This window comes from Lipotes vexillifer, unplaced genomic scaffold (genome assembly GCF_000442215.2).
Source record: "Lipotes vexillifer unplaced genomic scaffold, Lipotes_vexillifer_v1.1 scaffold395, whole genome shotgun sequence".
NCBI lineage: Eukaryota > Metazoa > Chordata > Mammalia > Artiodactyla > Lipotidae > Lipotes > Lipotes vexillifer.
Genome location: NW_006797390.1, coordinates 2,761,348 through 2,779,907, shown reverse-complemented (window position 1 = coordinate 2,779,907; position 18,560 = coordinate 2,761,348). Strand labels below are relative to the sequence as shown.

At 48.4% G+C, this 18,560-nt stretch overlaps 1 protein-coding gene across 1 annotated transcript in view; it reads right to left on the bottom strand.

The window, feature by feature from the left end:
- Positions 1-3,749, bottom strand: part of FOXJ2 (forkhead box J2) — a 10,404-nt gene extending 6,655 nt beyond the window's left edge. The window contains exons 1-4 of the mRNA XM_007469369.1: positions 3,417-3,749; positions 1,365-1,439; positions 475-543; positions 152-292 (exon numbers count right to left, since the gene is read on the bottom strand). Coding sequence (XP_007469431.1) covers positions 152-292; positions 475-543; positions 1,365-1,439; positions 3,417-3,749 — 618 coding nt within the window. The remainder of the gene's footprint in view (positions 1-151; positions 293-474; positions 544-1,364; positions 1,440-3,416) is intronic.
- Positions 3,750-18,560: the final 14,811 nt, after the last annotated feature.

The window sequence follows — 18,560 nt, the reverse complement described above, 5'->3', positions numbered from 1 at the left end:
TCTCAGCTTCCCTTTTTCCCTTTCTCCTTCTTTCCCAATTTATCTGCCTACCACAGCACAGATACTCAACACATAATTCTGAACCAACAGATATATGAATCCATTCAACCATCCATCCATCCCTATATCGCCTGCCACCTCCACCTCCTACCTGGCTGTAGCTGGCAATAGATGTGGGGCTCTGAAGTGGCATCTGAGGATTCCCCTCGGGAGGCAGTGAGGCTTCTCCACTCCCTGGAACGCCTCCCCGTGGGCTCTTGCTTGCCTCCTGTTCTGGTGAGTCCTGGGATAGCTGAAGGTTGTGAAAGAAGAGAAATCTATAAGCAGATGCTAAACATCCTCCCAAGACCGATGGTTCCACACCTGCTGGTATTTGACCTTGGCCCCAAACTTAGGAAATGACTGAAAAAGCAGGCAAAGATGTGGAAGGAGCAGCTGACTCATAAAGGGCATCTCATTGAGGTGGAGACTTACATCATCATCGGGAGGGTGTCTTCTCTTTCGGGAGATGTCAGGGCAGGTATCGATTGTCCAATAAGAGCCCTAGAAGGTGAACCCATCCCCAACAAAGAAAAAAAAAAATCATTATATATGGAAATTCCCACCTTTGGAAAAGTAGACATTTGAAGGGATTTTCACATAAAATAAGAGTTATATTTTTAAAAATATAACTGGACTGAAATTCAACTATACTTCAATTTAAAAAAATAAATAAATAATATTAAGATTAGAGAAGATCATCTGTCTGGAACCTTAAAAAAAGGAAAGAAAAGAAAAATGATTGTAAATTCACAGGACTGTAATCCTGAGGGTACCAGCTATTTTTGAGGACTAAATTTGTCCTAACAGCTCACTGAGGCCTCGATCATTCTAGAGGGACAGAACACAGCATCTAGTTCAAAGAGCTGGAAATGTCCAGACCAACCCTTCCCTTCCACATGATCTGAGGCAAAACTCTCTTGGACTTCAGCATCCACAGCTGTCAAACAAAGAGGATGATCTATCCCTTCTTTCTTTTGAAGGTACAATCATGGGATTTTTATACAGAAAAACTCCTACAAAGGTTATTAAGCCCACCTTTTACATCTAGAAAGAGCACCATGCACAAAAAAGGGGGCATCAAGGTCCATTTTTTAAATAAATATTTCTATTAAAAAAAAATGTCAGTCTTCCTTAGTCATTCACTCTCATGGGGACCCACCAGCTTGATAACCAAGCTCTTCCTTTGAGGAAAAAAAACAAAGCTGCTTCTCTAATTAACATGATTTCCTCTTCTGGGTATTAAAACAGCCATAGGACTCTAAGCTGTCAACTGCTTATCACTCCTTCCCCCCCTCCCTTCACCGCTTACAGCAGAATCTCACCTTCCCAGGATCATCCCGAGGTCTGGGCACCTTCCGGAAACACTTGTTGAGAGAAAGGTTGTGCCGAATTGAATTCTGGGGAAGCAGAGAAGCAAGTTAGACTTGAGCATCGTGCAAAGCAGAAAATTTTCCAGTAGTGCACAGAGCGACACAAAGGGATATAACACACACTAAAGTTCAAGTATCAGGGTGAACACAGCACCTCTTAACTATACGGATGGAGGAAATTACCTATCAGATAGCAAAAGAGCAATGAGATAAGAAAAAGGAAGCAATTAAATTGATGAGAGGTAATGGCTGTAAATTTGACTATCAGGTGCTTCTAGAAAGCTGATTACATAGTTTTTCAATCTTTCCACCCAACTAACAACAGGTATATAAATGCCTCAAAATCACATCTGCCCAAACCTAAGTGTCCATCAATAGATGAATGGATAAAGAAGATGTGGGGTGTGTGCATACACACACACACACACACACACACACACACACACACACCACAGAATACTACTCAGCCATAATAAAGTATGAAATTTTGCATCTGCAGCAACATGGATGGACTTGGAGAGCATTATGCTTAGTGGAATAAGTCAGACAGAGAAAGACAAATACTGTACGATATCACTAACATGTGGAATCTGAAAAATACAACAAACTAGGGAATATAACAACAAAGAAGCAAATTCACAGATACAGAGGACAAACTAGTGGTTATTAGTGGGGAGAGGGGAGTAGGGGCAATATAGGAATAGGGGAGTAAGAGGTACAAACTATTGTGTATAAAATAAGCTGCAAGGCTATATTGTACAATATGGGAAATACAGCCAATATTTCATAATAACTATAAATGGAGTATAACCTTTAAAAATTGTGAGTCACTATACTGTATCTATAACTTATACCTATAACTTATTATTGTACCTATAACTTACCTATAACTTACATAATATTGTACAGCAACTATACTTCAATTAAACAAAAATCACATCTGCCCAGTTCCTTAATTCATTCTATCAGTAGTGAAAGAACAATGTTTTAAAACTGATGGTGTGGGAATTCCCCAGCGGTCCAGTGGTTAGGACTCGAGCTTTCGCTGCCAAGGGCGTGGGTTTGATCCCTACTCGGGGGACTAAGATCACACAAGTCAAGTGGTGTGGCCAAGGGCAAAAAAAAAAAAAGCAAAAACTGATGATGTAAATGATAACAAAATATAAATTATGAGTGAAACAAGGCACACTTTGCCTTTGTCTTCTCAACAGCCCATGGAATGGTCACACTTGGAGGAAAGAAATATTGTTGCTACATGTCTTGGATGAGGTGGCTGGAGGCTATGGCAGCTAGCAGGAACATGTTTCTAAAGGAAACACTAAATGCTTTCAACAGTCTCCAGCTCATCATCTGGTCTGTATGTCAGCCAGTGATTTACAGAGTGACAGACCTACATTAAATCCCCATTCCTACTCAACAACTGGCAAGCGAGTGATTGCTCCAAAGGACTGAGAATATCAGTCTTCCTTCTTTGCTTGGAAGAGGAGGCCCCTTTTTCCTTTATCTCCAGCCAAACAACTTATCCTCTCCTTCCTTGCATGGTGGATGAGCTGTTGGGGAAGAACCTAATTATATTATTCTTTTTCTTCGTACACAATTTTTCAAAAGGTGCTGACTATGTGGAATGAAGCTCTGCAAACCTGAGGAGATGCTACCTCTAGGTAGGATGGAGCAATGCCACACTTTGCACATGACTTCAACAGAGTAGAGTGGCAATGAATATCTGTGAAATGAACCAGAAGATAAGAGGGTCTGATAAGCGTCAGCATCCTGTTGCCCCCATAACTATACTTAGTGGCTTGGTATCCCTGGCGTTTCCCCGATACACCTTACGGAAGTTGTTCAACTCTGGAAAAAAAGTGACGGATGGGAGATTTGAGATTTTTAAGTTCACACGTCTCTGAGACGCTCAGAGTGAACTGGACCAGGTTATAGGAAGAAATAAAAGTAGAGGAAAAGGTTGCCAAGGCTAAGAATCATCTCAGGGTATGGAAGCCGTCCCACCTTCCAACCAATGCCAGCATTCTTGTAATAGGGGAAGTTATCACAGATCCAGCGGTAAATCTCACTGAGGGTCATCTTCTTGGCTGGAGAGGAGTTGATGGCATAGGTGATGAGGGTGGCGTAGCTGTATCGGGGTTTGCCATCCTGGTGGACGGCTGCCTCATCTTTGCTCAGGGTGGCGTTAGGATCTGTGGGTGAGCCTGGTGGACATTTGCGGCTGCCGCCTGGAGGCCCAGCCTGGGAGGCGCTCCCAAGCTTCTCGATGGTAGCCCGGAGGGTCAGCTGGGGGAGCCAGTCTATGGAGGTGAGGCTACTCTCTAGGTCAGAAGCCATGGTACTTCTGGGTTCTGTAGAGAAGAGGAAAACAGAATAGACAAATGTTACCTGTGGTTGGTTACTGGTGGCAAGTAATACACAAATCCTAGGGCTTTAAGGGGAGGAAAGGTTCTTCCCACTCTAATTCCTGTACAAGACTCCTCCCCTGGGATAAGCCCTCAACCAGGTGTTACCAGAACCCCCAAACAGATATGTCACCAGCTACCTACCAGGTGACAGACTGGTATTTATTCTACATCTTCATGTGGAACATGGCCAAGAGGCCTCTCCCTTCGCACAGGACTAAAAAGGAGATCAAACCGCCCACCAAACTGAGCTATTCCCTCAATTCTTCTCACTTAAAGCCCTATAACGTAATTTTTTTAAATTATGTAGAAATAAATTTTTTAAATAAAATAAAATAAATAGGTAAAATCAGCCAAAGTCTATTCTCCAATTATGTGACGCTTATTATATTTACATTCAACATCCACAGATAGACAGCACGGGTGAATGTGCAAAGAAAAACAACCAGAGTAAACACAAGTATACACTAATGAAGCGCACACCAACACTTTTAAAGACGTTTCACGTTAGTTTCATACCAGTGCTCACCCTTTTTATCGCACATATGCGTGCACGTGAGGCGTATTACATACTTCCCAACATAAGTTACATGTGACAACCAGCCAAGCACAGATGCAAGACAGACACATCAACAGTGGCTCACCACCAGAGATCACAATGAGATACACGGCGTAACGTTACCCATAGGGCACAAAGTCACACACAGAGCGAACGGAGCCCGAGCACAGCTGCCCTGGCACCTTTAAAGCTCCCCCTGGCGAGCTCCCGCCCACAGACACCGACACCAGGAAGAAGTCATTGGCAAGGCCCTCCCACCTCTCGGCCTGCCCTGCTGCACTGAGCCAGGGAGACACCCAGCTGCGTGCTCACCGGTAACAATCAGATCGCCGGGCTAAAAATAACCACTCTGGGGCTAAGGGCTAGCTCCCCTTCTCCCGCCCTCCTCCTCTCGCCTTCCTTCCCGGCCTGGCACGCACGCTCACTGCACCTCCATGCAAACTCCTGACGCTGCCAACCCGCCCACGCCTGCTGTCTGCACGCCCGGCTGCCACCCACGCAGCCTGGGCGCTCTTGCAGGCGGAAAGGTGCAGCTAGAGTGACGTCTCGGTGGGAGAAGGTGAAGAACGGTGGGTGAGATCTGTATCGCAGAATCTGGAAAGGCTGGCAGGAACCACTTGGTAGCCATTTGGCTCTCCCCTGGGGTCGATGCCAGCCACCCCCCAAGCGCTTGCTGCCTGACCGGCTCGTGCCTGCACAGCCGGCCAGATTCCAGCTAGGATTTCTTCCTCGGACCCCTGCTAAGGGTCCATCGAGGCGTCCAAGGCTAACATGCCTCAGAATCCTGGACAGAAAACCTATTCCGTATATAACCTCTAAATCCACACCCAGATAATACGCACCAGCGTTACATACAACTACACACACATCCACACACTTTGTTGTTAGAAGCTCAATCGCAGATATGCCTGCCTTCCCCAGTCTCCGCCTCCAACACATCTTTCAGGCTATTGGCTCACTCTTCTAGTTAGAGACTCTTCTACCCTGGAGACATTCTCCGAAGGGTCAGCATTCTCACTCACCTCCCAATTCCCCAAGTTCCCCACCCACGCAGTCTCTGCAAGCACGCGCATGTCCCCTGGCCCTGCGCAACACGCCCACTCCCGAAGGCTCGAGGAAACACCTTAACGCCTCGGGGGCTTGGGCAGCGTGAGACCCAACTGCAACCCAAGAATTGCTTGACAGGAGGAAAAACTTTAAAGGCCCTGTTCAGAAACAGCACCACGATGGGGGTTCCCCTTTATCCTTAGCTCCTCTCCCCACCACTCTCCTTGCCATCCCACCACCACCATCTTGCCCTAAAACCAGGGAAACTTGGAAACTAATAGGGACATTTAAGCATTCCAGGAAGCCTCAGACCTCCTAGCACTTTACTAAGTCAAAGCAGCACAGCTTCTGGGGTAAAGCAGGGTGCGATGGGCAGCCACCTCGTCCTGTAGCTGGGTTATCCCAGCTGAACGGTGACATGGCAATGAGCGGGTTCACGATGACCAGGGTTCTCCTGGGTCTGTAAGGAAGTTTTACCCTATTCCCTATTGTCTCCTGCTAAAGATCCTTGGGAAATCTCACCTTAAGTACACAGAAGCCTTCAGGGCACATTTCATTTGAAACTCTCCAGACATTGGACAGGGAGGGACATGAGAGTACAATCAAAGTGGTTTACAAAACCCATTTGGCAGTGCCAATCACTGTGAATTCCGGAAAGCGAAGCACCCTTGGCCTTTTGCTACTTGTTCTATGCCCTTCCCTAGCGCTTACCCAGTACCAGGTTAGGACACTGAGGTTAAATTTAACCTTTCTCCAGCACCCTCCCAGCCAGCCCTCCAGATACCGCCCCAGCACTCAAAATATCTTCCGATAGATGCAGCGAAAGATCCCTGTGATCTTTCAGCACCATTCTCCCTAAACCCATCCCATTTCCTCACCCCCATCACTTCCCCATTCTTGAAGGGCAGCCCAGTGTGTGGAACCTCAGAGAATGAGGTTCCTTGATTCTATTCCCAACCTTGACATTAACTCACTAAATGTCCCGAACCGCCCCTTGCTCCCTGAAGTCTTCCTGCCTCAGTTTTCCCCTTTCAGTAAAAGGGATGCAGTCATAAACACTGTCCAAGCTTCATTCCTGGAGGGACGTGAAAGAAGCTTAAAGAGCCAATGGCTGCCACACATTCCACACCCCCCAAAATAATGGCACCAGGCTAATGTTCAGGGCTATTATTAGAAAGGCACACAAAAGGTACTTCCATTTCTCAGTCCAACCAACCTAGTTACCCAGACCTCTCTCTCCAGGTGGGCCTCGTGCCACTGGGCTGGGGCAGAACCTGAGTCAGGCTACATTCTTCTCTTCGAGCTGGAAGACTGAAAGGAAATACCCATAGAAACTGGGAAAGGCAGCCAAAGGGCAGGCTCCATCACATCCATGGAACGTCTAATGAACACCACACTACTGGGAGAAAGGCAGAGAACAGAAAGACATTCTATGGGGGGGGGTGGGTGCTGATCCTGGGTGAGACATGTAAGACCCAAAATAATAGGCACAGTTTTCTTCCCATTTTCTCTGAAAGGTCAGTAATTGTTTTCTGTACGGTGCCAAGGTCACACATTAAGGAATGATAACTTCCTACTCTGTACATAATGCAGAAACTAATAGAGCAGTGGCTAAGTCTGCCACATTACCGATTACCAGCCAGGCTGCCTGGGTTTCAATCCTGGCTTCACTACCTACTGGCTGTGCAACCTCAGGCAAGTTACTTAACCTCTCTGTGTTGCAGTTTCTCCATTGGAAAACAGAGGTGATAACCATACCTACATAGGGTTGTTGGGAGGATTACCTTGAGTTAAAATTTTTAAAGCACTAGTGTTATGTAAGTATAGCAATTACCATTTTTGAATGAGAAAAAAAGGAGAATATTAGAAATTGAAAATTAGAAAATGGACAGACCATACAGGTAAGCCTGGAAGTAGCGAACTTGCAGTGGTTTACACCTGCACTGAGTTCTCAATAGTTTTCAGGATGTCAGAATCTCAAACTTTTCCTTTGGGGGGAGTGTCACCCCAGGACTGACCAATGCCAGGACTAGCAAACTCCCCAGGATGAAGAAATGGGGGAATATCATCCCTTATTTTTCAGGGGGAACTAGGTCTAGTCATAAGACATGATATGGAAAATAGCACCCTCTAAGTCATAGTTACTCCAACTCAATAGCCATATGCTTCTAACTGATTCCACGGAGGCAAGGAGAACTAGGCAAACTCAGTCCCAGCAGGGCCAGTTACACTGTGTGGCAGTGAGACACCTGCAGGTGTTGTGGTCCAGCTCACTGTGAGCCATTCAACAAGTAGCATTCCAGCATCTGGTAAAGTACTTTGTGAGAAATAGTCTGCTGTTCCACAGAGCTGGCTCTTTTCAAAAAATGGGGTAGGGAGTTCTAGAGTTAAGAACCAAGGATCCTCATGCTATTTAGACCAGAAACATCAGAAATGAAGCTCTCTTATCAGTCCTAGAAGAAGTGGTCCTAGCCTGAGACTGGGCTGCCCTGCTGCGTGGGATGACTCTCATGCAGCCATTCATGAGGGTTCCCACTGGACAGCGCAGGCCAAGCCTTTCCTCCCAGCTGTGCATTCTCACCAGCACCCTCTCCACATTCCTGCACAGGGGCACCTGCTCTTAGAGGCCTACCAGAAACGCACAGTTCTAGGTAACTGGAGGCTTAGTCTGAAAAGCACACATGTACCTGTCCCCGCACCTTGCACGGATGTGGATAGAGCCACATCCACCTGAAGTAAGAAACAGACGCACATCATTCTACAGCACAGCCATACAAACCTGAATTAGAGCCCTGTCTCACTGACCATGACTAACAGGTAACTTCCAGGACCCAGTGGATGTACTTAGAGACTCAGTCCACCCAATGCCCAGACAGAGAAAGGAGGAAACATCAAAACCCAAATAAGATGAAGCCTCCCACTTAGACTCTCTGTGGGGTCTAATGCCCCTTACAGGAGACAAGGTATTTCCTAAAGGTGAGGCAGGAAAGCAGGCACCCAGCTAGGGATCCCAGGTTGAAAGGCAGAGCACTACTAAACCCATAGCCCAGGCTCAGCCAGAAGGAGTTCCTGGCACCTTTTTCTTGCCTTTTCTGAACAGTCTGGGCTTTGATGATTCCTGCTATTATCTTATGAAAGAAAACTTACATACAAGGTTCCAGAGACCCAGAACTGAACAAGAAACAGGAAGGGAGTGGGTGAGACTATTAGGTGCTTTTCTGAAAGGAAACCCCTTGGGGGTTCAAATCTCCCTGGCAGTCAACTGTTTTTTTTTTTTTTTGCGGTACGCGGGCCTCTCACTGTCGTGGCCTCTTCCGCTCTGGAGCACAATCAACTGATTTTTTTTTTTTTTGCGGTACGCGGGCCTCTCACTGTTGTGGCGTCCCCCGTTGCGGAGCACAGGCTCCAGACGCGCAGGCTCAGCGGCCACGGCTCACGGGCCCAGCCGCTCCGCGGCATGTGGGATCTTCCCGGACCGGGGCACGAACCCGCGTCCCCTGCATCGGCAGGCGGACTCTCGACCACTGCGCCAGCAGGGAAGCCCCAGTCAACTGATTTTGATGCAAGACTGGAAGGAGGCTGGGCAGCAACCCTCCTCTCCTCCTCTCCAGGATCTGCTTTTTCCTGGGAAACTGTCAGCAAGACAGGAGCGGTGTAGGGCACTGGGGCAGTGGTACCCGGCCAACATTAGGGAAGAACTTCAACCCAGGAGCTGGCATTCCCCTGCACCCTTTCTTCTTGCCTCGGGACATGGGATCCCCATTTTCCCTGTGGCCTCTTGGTGCTGGAGGCAGGGTGAGTGGAGACAGACTGGTTTTCTTGTCAAGGGAGCAGTAATCACAGCGGGCTGCAGAGAACAGCTCTGGTGGACATTAAGTGACCTAGGGTTACAGGTAAGAAATGTAATACCAACGGAAGCCCCAGACAAGGCCAGGCCCCAAATGCCACCACAACTTTGATGGGAGCCCACTCTGCATGAAAAGGCCCAAGGATGGAGAGTGGCATGGGAGTCTGGCTGGGATGTGGCTTGCCATCATTATTACACTGTGTGGATGGAGTGCTGAAGATGCAGGTGTTTTCTGATATCCTTTTGCCCTCAGCATGAAAACATACACTTCCCTAGGGACCTCAAATTAATCCCATCCCTTTAGTCCCCCAACACTAAGAAACCCATTTTTCAGAGCCTCTGCAGCAAGATGAGGGCTTGAATTCAGTAGCTTCAGAACACATTTCCCAGAAGGTTCTGAGTTGTTACTCTACCTTCCCCAGTAATGAAACCCAAGTCACCATCTCAGCCCCCTACACCCACTAGTGCCTAAAGATGACAGAGAGAAGATGAAAGAAAGAAAGCACTGACCTGTCTCCAGGTCTCCCCCAGCAGAGGGACAGGACCACTTGGTACTGGAGTTTGGGGTTGGAGGGGCTCCCCTCTTCAGAGGCAGATGAAGAGTCTCATCCTCAGTGGCTCTTCCTGTACTTGGCTGAGCCTCCCAAGCTGGGAAGGGGAACTGGGTCCCCTGAGGAGGAGCGGGGGGAGGGGGAGGGGGAGGAGAAGGCGGTCCCACCTGGGGAAGGTGGCACAGTCCCCGCACTCGGCCGGTGACCCTGGGGACGAGGGGAGGAGCCTCTCCCAACCGGGAGTTGTCTCCTCCCCCTTGGGGGAGTCCCCCTCCCCCCAAAACGGAATCTGTCGGGAGTGGAGGGCTCTTTCTGTCCGCTGGAGATCTGAGCGGAGGGGCTCTGCCCTGTTCCACCGTCTAGGTACAAGGAAGCTGGGCGGAGCTCTTCCCCTCTCCTGAAAGGCTGAGAGCCGAGTCCTCTTCTCTCCCTGGAGTGTCCCCTGCCGCTGAGTGTACAAGGAGTCCTCTCCCCTGTGGATGGGATGGAGGGTGTCTACTCCATAGGCATATCCCCCTTCCTTTATGCCTCAAAAGTCCAGAGCTGAGGAGAGTGGGTTTGGAGGAGTGGAGGCTCGCCGGGGCGGTCTCACTCGCTGCCTTTGGTAAGGATCACCCTCTCTACTTCGGGAGCTCCATCCCCGGGCCGGTACGGGGATCTTCCTCGCCCCTAGGAAGAAGAGACTCGTCCCCTAGAGAGGTCTCTTCTTTCCCTCGCCCGAACGCGAAGGGTCATCTCTCCGGCCGGGGGAGAGGTGGCTCCCGTCCCCGCTCCCGCCTCCGCTCCTGGGGCGCCCCCGAGGGTGGGGTTCTCGTACTCCCCGCTCTCCCGGAGCTGGCCTGGGCAGCTGGGGCCGGGAGGCCGCGGCTCCCGACGCCCGTCACTGCTGCTGCGGCGGCCGCGCCTCTTCTCTGGTCCCGTCCCGTCCGCTCCCGCCGGCGCGTGGCGCTCCCCGCGCCTCCACCGCTCGGGCTCCGGCCAGTCCGGGCTCCCGGGGAACCAGGAGGAGGACGGACGGTGTCAAGACTCGGCCGGGGATCGGGCTCCGCTCTGCTCCGCTGCAGGCCCCGGCTCCTCCCCGGCCTCCGCGCCGCGCTCGGCGCTCCTCCCCCGCCCCCGCCCGGCCGGCCGGCCGCCGCCGCCGCCGCCGCCGCTTTGCGGTACGCGGGCCTCTCACTGTTGTGGCGTCCCCCGTTGCGGAGCACAGGCTCCAGACGCGCAGGCTCAGCGGCCACGGCTCACGGGCCCAGCCGCTCCGCGGCATGTGGGATCTTCCCGGACCGGGGCACGAACCCGCGTCCCCTGCATCGGCAGGCGGACTCTCGACCACTGCGCCAGCAGGGAAGCCCCAGTCAACTGATTTTGATGCAAGACTGGAAGGAGGCTGGGCAGCAACCCTCCTCTCCTCCTCTCCAGGATCTGCTTTTTCCTGGGAAACTGTCAGCAAGACAGGAGCGGTGTAGGGCACTGGGGCAGTGGTACCCGGCCAACATTAGGGAAGAACTTCAACCCAGGAGCTGGCATTCCCCTGCACCCTTTCTTCTTGCCTCGGGACATGGGATCCCCATTTTCCCTGTGGCCTCTTGGTGCTGGAGGCAGGGTGAGTGGAGACAGACTGGTTTTCTTGTCAAGGGAGCAGTAATCACAGCGGGCTGCAGAGAACAGCTCTGGTGGACATTAAGTGACCTAGGGTTACAGGTAAGAAATGTAATACCAACGGAAGCCCCAGACAAGGCCAGGCCCCAAATGCCACCACAACTTTGATGGGAGCCCACTCTGCATGAAAAGGCCCAAGGATGGAGAGTGGCATGGGAGTCTGGCTGGGATGTGGCTTGCCATCATTATTACACTGTGTGGATGGAGTGCTGAAGATGCAGGTGTTTTCTGATATCCTTTTGCCCTCAGCATGAAAACATACACTTCCCTAGGGACCTCAAATTAATCCCATCCCTTTAGTCCCCCAACACTAAGAAACCCATTTTTCAGAGCCTCTGCAGCAAGATGAGGGCTTGAATTCAGTAGCTTCAGAACACATTTCCCAGAAGGTTCTGAGTTGTTACTCTACCTTCCCCAGTAATGAAACCCAAGTCACCATCTCAGCCCCCTACACCCACTAGTGCCTAAAGATGACAGAGAGAAGATGAAAGAAAGAAAGCACTGACCTGTCTCCAGGTCTCCCCCAGCAGAGGGACAGGACCACTTGGTACTGGAGTTTGGGGTTGGAGGGGCTCCCCTCTTCAGAGGCAGATGAAGAGTCTCATCCTCAGTGGCTCTTCCTGTACTTGGCTGAGCCTCCCAAGCTGGGAAGGGGAACTGGGTCCCCTGAGGAGGAGCGGGGGGAGGGGGAGGGGGAGGAGAAGGCGGTCCCACCTGGGGAAGGTGGCACAGTCCCCGCACTCGGCCGGTGACCCTGGGGACGAGGGGAGGAGCCTCTCCCAACCGGGAGTTGTCTCCTCCCCCTTGGGGGAGTCCCCCTCCCCCCAAAACGGAATCTGTCGGGAGTGGAGGGCTCTTTCTGTCCGCTGGAGATCTGAGCGGAGGGGCTCTGCCCTGTTCCACCGTCTAGGTACAAGGAAGCTGGGCGGAGCTCTTCCCCTCTCCTGAAAGGCTGAGAGCCGAGTCCTCTTCTCTCCCTGGAGTGTCCCCTGCCGCTGAGTGTACAAGGAGTCCTCTCCCCTGTGGATGGGATGGAGGGTGTCTACTCCATAGGCATATCCCCCTTCCTTTATGCCTCAAAAGTCCAGAGCTGAGGAGAGTGGGTTTGGAGGAGTGGAGGCTCGCCGGGGCGGTCTCACTCGCTGCCTTTGGTAAGGATCACCCTCTCTACTTCGGGAGCTCCATCCCCGGGCCGGTACGGGGATCTTCCTCGCCCCTAGGAAGAAGAGACTCGTCCCCTAGAGAGGTCTCTTCTTTCCCTCGCCCGAACGCGAAGGGTCATCTCTCCGGCCGGGGGAGAGGTGGCTCCCGTCCCCGCTCCCGCCTCCGCTCCTGGGGCGCCCCCGAGGGTGGGGTTCTCGTACTCCCCGCTCTCCCGGAGCTGGCCTGGGCAGCTGGGGCCGGGAGGCCGCGGCTCCCGACGCCCGTCACTGCTGCTGCGGCGGCCGCGCCTCTTCTCTGGTCCCGTCCCGTCCGCTCCCGCCGGCGCGTGGCGCTCCCCGCGCCTCCACCGCTCGGGCTCCGGCCAGTCCGGGCTCCCGGGGAACCAGGAGGAGGACGGACGGTGTCAAGACTCGGCCGGGGATCGGGCTCCGCTCTGCTCCGCTGCAGGCCCCGGCTCCTCCCCGGCCTCCGCGCCGCGCTCGGCGCTCCTCCCCCGCCCCCGCCCGGCCGGCCGGCCGCCGCCGCCGCCGCCGCCGCCGCCGCCGCCGCCGCCTCCCCGCGCGGGTTAAGGAGGAGCGGGCGGAGCCGAGCCGCGGGCCGCGCCGCCGGGGATGAGCTGCGCCGGAGGAGCCGCGCCACCGGCCCCGCGCTCCCTGGGGACACGCCGTGCGCCTCCCGCGGCCACGGGGACGCACGCCGCGCTCGCTGCCCTCCGGCCGCCACCCCGCCACTTAGCCCCGTGCAGCTTGCCATCCACCCGAGATGACACCCCCGTGCTGTCTGTCGGCAGAGTCCCTGTTTCGCGCCGCAGGAACTGTCAATTTCAGTTCAACGCTAATTCTGCCACACTGACATTTTTTCGTTGTCTTCTACACAGAGATGAACATCGGTTTTCTCAGGAATGTCTTTGATGGGCTTCTTTTCCCCCTGGGATAGCTCTGAAAGGGGTATGGGGTTGGGCCGAAGTTAGTCTGTTACCTTGATATCATCCCGGAGTTCAGTAAATGCTTGTGGAATGACTGAGTGTAGAAAGGGAAGAACGAGCGTGCAACGGAGAAAACTCTGGACTAAACATCAGAAGATCTAGCTTTATAAATTTGTGCAAGGCCCTCGTTCTATGGAATCTTGGTTAGCGAAGAGGGGATCCTGATGCTCGCCCTGCCCACCCAATAAGGCTGCTGCAAGAATCAAATGAGCTCATTTATGTGAAAATGCTTTTTAAACTGTACAGTATACAAAGGATAAAGGATATTGTTCAAAAAAATATATTGTTCAGTTCACTTGACAATTCTATAACAAATCTTAACCAGGTCACAGTATAGAATGTTCACATCCTCTGCCCCTTATAGAATAATCCTCACCCAAAGACAAAAAACGCCATCAGGCAGGACCACCTCCATTTTTCCTCCTGGAATCATATTATTCCTCTGCAAATTCTTATATATTTCGGCCTCTGGCCTATTAAACTTTTCTCAAAGTACTCTACTTTCTGTCACATAAAATAATAAGAAAGCAAAAATATTATCCATGAAATATTTTAATTGCTAAAAAAAAGAATGCATACTCAGGATTACAGCTTGATCACTACATTTCACATTTAGATATTAAAGGGTGTTTTTGTCTTCTAGCTAAATATATAATACTATATATACATATAAATTACATTATATTTACAGTGTGCTAGGAATTCAGCTATGCATGCATTATCACATTTAATTTTTCCCAATCCCATAAGGCACTATTACTAAACCTATTTTACAGATGAGAAAACTGACTTAGAGGCATTGACTATTTCTGAGTACAGATGATTAGTAAGAAGCAAAGTCAGGACTTAAATTAACATATCCAAAATCCAAATGACTCTTAACTTATATTCCATTTTCCTGAGCTGTCAGAATTAAAAGTCATTCCTTTAAATGTAATTAAAGGCAGTAAATTCCAATTGAGCCTTTTCTTTCTTTCCACCCTTGCAATATCCAGGATTAAAACTGTATTTTCCCTTCCTCTTTGAAACATTAACTCATTCTCCCATACACAGATAATTTGGCATCAAATGTTTCGTGCTATGTGTTACATGTTTTGTTATATTTCTTTTTCCAACCCTTTTTGGACATTTGTTATGTATATGAAATTTGAGGAGCAGGGGTAGAGAGGTCAAAGTACTAAAAATGGGAAAGTTAGGGAAGGATTAGACTCTCTTTTCCTGGAAACTGAGAAAAATAAAAAGTTCAAGAACTTATTTGACATATAGAAGACATTTGCTGCAGCATTATTTATAACTGTAGCAAATCAGATAAATATCCATAATAAGGTAACTGTTAAATATACGATGGTACAGTTACATAATAGGATACCACTTAGCTTTTAAATGAGTAATTTTATTTAACTCTGGGAAGTAGAAGTAGTGAGGAATTGTTTTTCTTTTTATGTCTTCTTTACCATTTAGATATTTGCAATAGTCACGTATTATTTTAAAGAACGAATTTTTTTTTTCATGTATCTAAATATATTCCAGTGAGAAAATCATGTTAAAAAACAGTTTGTAGGGAGGCGCCAACTGTCCCCTTGGCGGATGCGCCGGATCACGGGGAGCCCGGGAAGGGGAAGGTAGAATTAGAAGATCATGTGACGCTGGAGTGTGAGGATTTATCTTGGTGACTAGGTTGCTGGTTCCACTGCAGGTATAATTATGCAAAGCTAAGAATCCAGGAAAGACTTGACAAAGAAGGAACTAAAAACAAGATTTTATATGAAAGTACCCACCTTGATCCTGAAAGAAAACAAACCAACAGCGGCAGCAGCAGCAATTGAACAGTCATGAGCACAGAAAACCCAGATACAACTCACTTCGGTGGGAACAAAGCTGAGATCAACTATAGAAAGCATTTTATGTACCACAAGGCTTTCAATCAAGTAAATAAAGTATGTGTAAGTTGTAGTTTTTTTACACGTGTATGAATATTTACAACCTTATTCTGGCCCTGTATCTACTGTCAGTATAGCACATAGTGGACGCATAGTTAAAATAAACCTCGTGTTTAACATGCTTAAAAAGAAAACACAATTTGTATATGATTATATAGTTGCCTTTTAAAATATATATGTATGTGTATGTATATATTTGTGTATGTACATACACACAAACACATAGATGGATATATACCAAAGATGTAAGCTTAAACATTATTATAATTTACCTCATTTTCTACTATATCTATAATTAGCATTTGTATGGTTTTTGCTTATGAGATTTTTTTAAATCAAAAAAAGAAACCGATAAGCTAGTTTTGTTTTGCTTTTGCCCTGAGACAGAGAGAAGCACTTGCATTCATTTTCCATTTACTTTCTATTAAGGAGGGTGATATGGAGCAGAATAAAAATATAGTCACTGAAACATGCAAGGAATCAAAATGTAAAAGATTCACCCTTCTCAATAATAGAACATATTATATAATTCTTCATGAGTGCTAGTCTACCTTGAGTGAAATGCTTCTTCATACTATTGGCGACCAATATGCCACAATACATATTTTGGAAGCACTTATGAAAGACCTATGTGTTATATGAAACATGGTATAGTGGATAAAATTTTTGTGTTCAAATCCCAGCTTTGACACTCAATAACTGAGAACTTAAGTCATTTAACTGATCTGGTAGTCAGTTTCCTCATCAGTAAAATGGGGATAATAGTATTACTTACTTCATAGTGTTGGGGCGGGACTCTGTGATTTCATGCATGGAATGCACTTAGATAAGTGCACGAAGGAAGCGTAACCTAGAAATTGAAAGAGGCTTAAAAGACAAGGCAACCAAATGCAATCTATATGGATCAAGAGACATATCTGTCAAATACAATATATGGACATTTGGGGGGATCCTGATTTGAACAAAGCAACTGGAAAAAACATCAAGCAATTGGTGAAATTTCAATCCTGACTTCGGTGATATAAAAGAATTACTGTTATATTTTAGATATGTTAATAGAATTGCGTTATTATTATTTAAAGATATTTATCTTTTCAAGACGCATACTAAAGTATTTAGTCATGAAAAGCCTGAAATTTGCTTCAAAATAATCAAGTGATGGGGAAGAGAGGTATAGGTAATAAATGACTAGCCAAGTGTTGCTTATTACAACGTGGGTTTTTTTCATTTGTCTTTTCTTAATACTATTCTCTCTACTTTTGCATATGTTTGAAATTTTACAAAATAAATAGTTTTTTTTAAATACTGTTTAAAAGCACTGGAACATAGTAAGGACTCTGTAAATGTTTACTATTACATGCTTTATATTTATATTATCTAATGTTTGTTTACACCTTTCAGATCACAGTGTGTTTTCATTTACACGAAGTCTTTTAGTACTAACACTAAACCTAGAAGGTATCCCCATTTTACAACTGAGAAGACCGAACTAGAGGCAAGACTGCAAGGCGGCCCGATATACCACCTCTGCTCTTCCAGCTTCCAGGGGACCCTCGGTAAAAGGACTAGGAGGTAACCCGCAACCTCTAAGCAAAGGGTTCTTGCTTCCTTAAGAGGCTGTCGTCAGATCTAGTGGGGAGAGAATAAACATACAAATGATTCACATAAAAATATTTATCAGACAAAATCTGAGCCCCCATTTGCTCATCAGAAAAATTGTAGCGTCTACTTTAAAAGGTAATCTCGGAAGAAAAGAATAGAACACAGAAGAAGTGATTACATCGTAAAGGAAAAGTTCTCTCCGTGGTTTGTATTTCTTTTACATAACTTTATTATTGTAAGTTTCATTAGTTTACCTACCTAACCTGTTTATTCTTTCTAAAAATAAGACTAGGACTAAGGTTAGGGGACCAGAGATGAGAAACTGCGTGGGAAGCGAAGTTGGGAGGCAGGAGGACGTCACATCCCAGTTGTTTAGAGGCCCAGCCACCTAAGAGCTCTGCGCCACCTTAAGAAGCGTTAGCCTCTCCCAAAGCCGAGCAGGCCCTCGGCTCCTCCCACTCCCGTGTCAGCTCCGACCCGGGAACGTGGGGGAGGAGAGACACACTGAATGGAAAGATTGGCGCCGGGGTCTGCAGGGTCTCCCCTTCCCCCTACTCTACCGGCGCGGGGAGGAACGTGTAAAGCACGGGCCTTTGGGGTTTGGATCCTTTCCTGATGATTCAGGATGGGAATGTGTTCTACTGAAATGGGGGGGGCGAGCGGAGGGAGGGATGTGAGGGGTGGGGCTCATCTTGGGGTGAGGTCGAAGGGGGACAGAACTGGGGCGTTTGAGACACGCAGTATGCAGTGATCGTTGGTCGAAAATTGTTAAGTTCAAGAGATCCGGACGCACCTCTTCAAATCATTTCCAAAAGAGGGGGCAAGTTTTCCATTCTCCGCCCAATTCCCCATCTTCATTTTAATTGATTGGGTTTAAGGTAGGCCGGGCCCAAGGTTGCTTGTTGATTGGCTACGTATGTAATCTATCAGGATGACGCAAGTGAGAGGCGGATGTTTGGGAAGGAAGTGAAGATTATTTTAGTACCTCCCACCCCAACTACTGATTGGTTGGGATTTGCCGTGATGTAAAACAAGGCGTAAAGATGTCCACGAAAGGGAAGGGCCAATTGGCCATTCTCTCAGGGACGATGTCTACGATGGGATTGGGAAGAGTGAGACGGAGTCTGCTGTTGTAGTGAAGGACCAAATGGATTGGAACCCGGAAATGAGTTTAGAAGGGAACTGAAGGAGAAAGGGAAATCCGCGAAACCTTCGTTGCCCTCAAACAAGGCCATTTCCTGCGTGGGATCGATAGTTTTCTGTTTACTCAGCGAAGTTAGCGGCTACCATTGTTTTCTAAAATATACGTGATAATTAAATTCATATGAGCCTTTGGTCCCAGACTTCCCATTTACTTATACTAAAAGGATGAAAGAGACAGAAGAAAGGAAA